Genomic DNA, 3,227 nt, shown 5'->3' on the forward strand with positions numbered 1-3,227 from the left:
TGTTTTTTGTATTACCTTCTTGACAGTTGATGAATAGATCCGAAAGTTATCTTGGAAAATATGCACACCATGGTGACCAAAACGTGTGCATGCAAAGTTCTCTCTAAGAAAAGGGGTGTGCACGCAGAGTTTGTTGGGCAGAGAAGATCCTGGGTGGTGCATGGTAGGAGAAGCCCCGGGGAGGAGAGGACCGGACCCCGTTGTCCCTGCGGAAGCAACCGTCACATCACAAGGCACAAGGCAAGGGCGCGCGCGCGGCCAGAGCCAGGCACCCCCGCGTTTCTCTCCCGCTGTCCGCGCGATCCCGGCTATAAAGCTCCGCACATCGCCTTCCAAGTCTCTTCCCAAACCCACACACCCTGCCCGTCACTACTCCATCCCCAGTCGTCCCAACACACCAGCAGCCGCCCCAGTCCAACGCAGCTACCTACATCGATCGCCGCCGCTTCGATCTACTGCTCGATCGAGCTCAGTTGATCTTCGGTCTCTTCTCCGGCCGGCTTGCTGTTGCTGTCGCGTCGGGAGGAGGAAGGAGAAGAAGGGGTGGTTGACCCACCGACCGATCCCACTCCCACCGGGCGGCCATGGGGAGGGCTCCGTGCTGTGACAAGGCGACGGTGAAGAAAGGGCCGTGGTCGCCGGAGGAGGACGCCAAGCTCAAGGCCTACATCGACGAGAACGGCACCGGCGGCAACTGGATCGCCCTGCCGCAGAAGATTGGTACGCCCCTCTTGTCTCTCTCTTCTTCAACCCCTGAGTACTATATATCGCTGGGCGGTGGCCGGCCGGCCGGTGGTCTCCTTTTCCCCTTGCCGACCTTTGATTGACTATCTCTTGCCTTGAACAGTCGAACCTAATCGTGTGGTTAATTGCATCCCCCCTCTCCTCGATTTGGTCAAGTCTGATCTGTCTGTTCTTTCCCATAAATAGGCCACTATTAATGTTCCAAGACATGGATATAGCTACCTAGCTACTACCCGGAGGAACTAGCCATAGCCAGTACTACCACTGTATCTCTTTCTCACGTTTAATCAATCGGAAAGCAAACATTTTTACATGATAGATATATTTGTGTCCTGTTGATTTCAGCTTTCTAAGCTTATCCACCTCCCTTTTCTGATCCATCCACCTTGAGCCAGGGCCAATGTTGGTGTTATCTGTATGGTTCCACACTGGGGTTTGGTACCTGATTCAAGCTAGCTAGCTGTAGCTTTTCAGTTGCGACCAATGGAATTACAGTTAGTTTAAACTTTTGATGGAAGGAAAGCCAGTATCATGTTCCATCCATCCATTGCCATTGGTTTGGCCTATTTGTTTGTCCTAGGGTGACAGATCTAGTTAGATGGGATCGATCATCTTGACAAAGAAGCAACTTTCCTTTCTACTAGTATAAAATATGGAAACATGGTAATTGCATGAAGTAAGAACACGTGATTCGCTCGGCCTTAATTACTTTGCTAATGCATAGATAATTGTAGGGCAGATGATTTTCAGTACTGTATGCCTCTGCAATTTCGTGCATACTTTGTGTCAATCACCAGCTAATTAATTGTTGTATTGGCAATTATTCAATCATTAGTTCTTGATGTTAATTTCCTGATATTATGTGTTCTTGCTAAATTGTCACTGAAGATCTATTTATGATTTATATTGCAGGGCTGAAGAGGTGTGGAAAAAGCTGCAGACTGAGGTGGCTCAACTATCTCAGGCCTAACATCAAACACGGTGACTTCACAGAAGAAGAGGAACACATCATTTGCAGCCTCTACATTAGCATCGGCAGCAGGTAGTCACCTAACCTCAATTCCTCTTCCTCATCGCATGTACCATGTTCTAATTAATCTCCACCACAAAATCCCAGTTTAACTTCCCCTGGTCCATCAATCTCATGGATGGATTGGATCCCCTAGCCAGATGCACATGCACTGGAACTGCTTCTAGTGTTAAGTGTTAACTGATGGATGGATGGAAATGGATGCAGGTGGTCGATCATCGCGGCGCAGCTGCCGGGGAGAACAGACAACGACATCAAGAACTACTGGAACACCAAGCTCAAGAAGAAGCTCCTAGGCAAGCGCGCACCCTCCCGCCGCCTGCAGCGCACTAACCAAGACGGGCCGATGCCCTACTCCTACCTGGCAGCGGGCGGTGCCGGTGGCGGTGGCAGCAGCAGCGGCGTGAACGCTAACGGCACCACCGCGGCACTGAGCTCGTCGGCGCTCGAGCGGATCCAGCTCCACATGCGCCTGCAGGGACTCTACAGCGCGTTCGGCAACGCGCCGCCGCAGTGGCCGAAACTCGAGCCGCCGACGGACGCCGTTGCCATGACGACTGTCGGTCACGGTCACTCCCTCGCCGCGGGGGCCGTCGTTCAAGCCGAGCAACAGATAAACCCTTCCGCCGGTGCGAGCTACGACACGCCGGCGCCTGGAAGTTTCGAGGAGCGATCCTCCAAGCTAGGGTTTGGCTCTCCTGCAGGCGAGTCCGCTGGAATGGCCAGTACCGTCGAGATGAGCTCGGGGTCAATGGTGGGCGGTAGCTTCGGCTACGGCCACGTCGACGAGCTGTACGACTTCCTCTACAACAAGCAGCTTGCTGCGGCCGGAGCTTTTCAAGGCGGGGTTCCTCCGCTGCCGGAGCTGCAGTGCCCGGATGGAGGTGCCGTTGTCGGTGCCGATGAGAAGTTCTCGACGTGGATGGCGTCGACGTCGTGCGATCACTATGTTCCTACGACAGGCGGCCAGCTCCAGCTCCAAGGCGGAAACTCCATGAGTCTGCAGGATTTCGTTTTAGGGTATGATCAATAATAGTTTGTGTGCTAGTCAGACAGTCATACGTACATTCCAATGGTCCAATTGATAGTTGATATACTATGCCTGTATGTTTCAATCGGTCGATCTTAGACTTGCTTGTTAATACATTTGTATATGTATGTGTATGTGATTCAGTGCTATTTGTTTCATTCCCATATTTTTCGAAGGATCATATCTCCATTATATATTCAAGTCCTACTTCACCGAGTATGTTAATGCACGGCTTTACTTAATTTTCCTGTAGTGATCATATCTCCATTATTTATGTCAGTGGTTTATTCGAGTTTGCAAATGTGGAAGATACTACTCCGTCCGTTCCTAAATATAAGTTTTTTTAGATATTTTATTAGGGGATTATATACGGAGCAAAATGAATGAATATACACTCTAAAATATGTCTATATACATCCGTAT

General features: G+C 50.5%; 1 protein-coding gene across 1 annotated transcript; it reads left to right on the forward strand.

The window, feature by feature from the left end:
* Positions 1-244: 244 nt before the first annotated feature.
* LOC123402773 (transcription factor MYB36-like) lies at positions 245-2,947 on the forward strand. The gene is made up of 3 exons (XM_045096734.1): positions 245-720; positions 1,657-1,786; positions 1,982-2,947. The coding sequence occupies exons 1-3, from the start codon at positions 585-587 to the stop codon at positions 2,805-2,807; spliced, it is 1,092 nt and encodes a 363-aa protein (XP_044952669.1). The 5' UTR covers positions 245-584; the 3' UTR covers positions 2,808-2,947.
* The last annotated feature ends 280 nt before the right edge of the window (positions 2,948-3,227 follow it).

This window comes from Hordeum vulgare, chromosome 6H (assembly GCF_904849725.1).
Source record: "Hordeum vulgare subsp. vulgare chromosome 6H, MorexV3_pseudomolecules_assembly, whole genome shotgun sequence".
In the NCBI taxonomy this organism is placed as follows: domain Eukaryota; kingdom Viridiplantae; phylum Streptophyta; class Magnoliopsida; order Poales; family Poaceae; genus Hordeum; species Hordeum vulgare.

Excerpts from the sequence above, each read along its gene's own strand:
- LOC123402773 (XM_045096734.1), top strand. The coding sequence starts at position 585 with ATGGGGAGGGCTCCGTGCTGTGACAAGGCGACGGTGAAGAAAGGGCCG. Across the intron at positions 721-1,656 it reads CGCCCTGCCGCAGAAGATTG|GGCTGAAGAGGTGTGGAAAA; the intron begins GTACGCCCCTCT and ends TTTATATTGCAG. Across the intron at positions 1,787-1,981 it reads TACATTAGCATCGGCAGCAG|GTGGTCGATCATCGCGGCGC; the intron begins GTAGTCACCTAA and ends AAATGGATGCAG.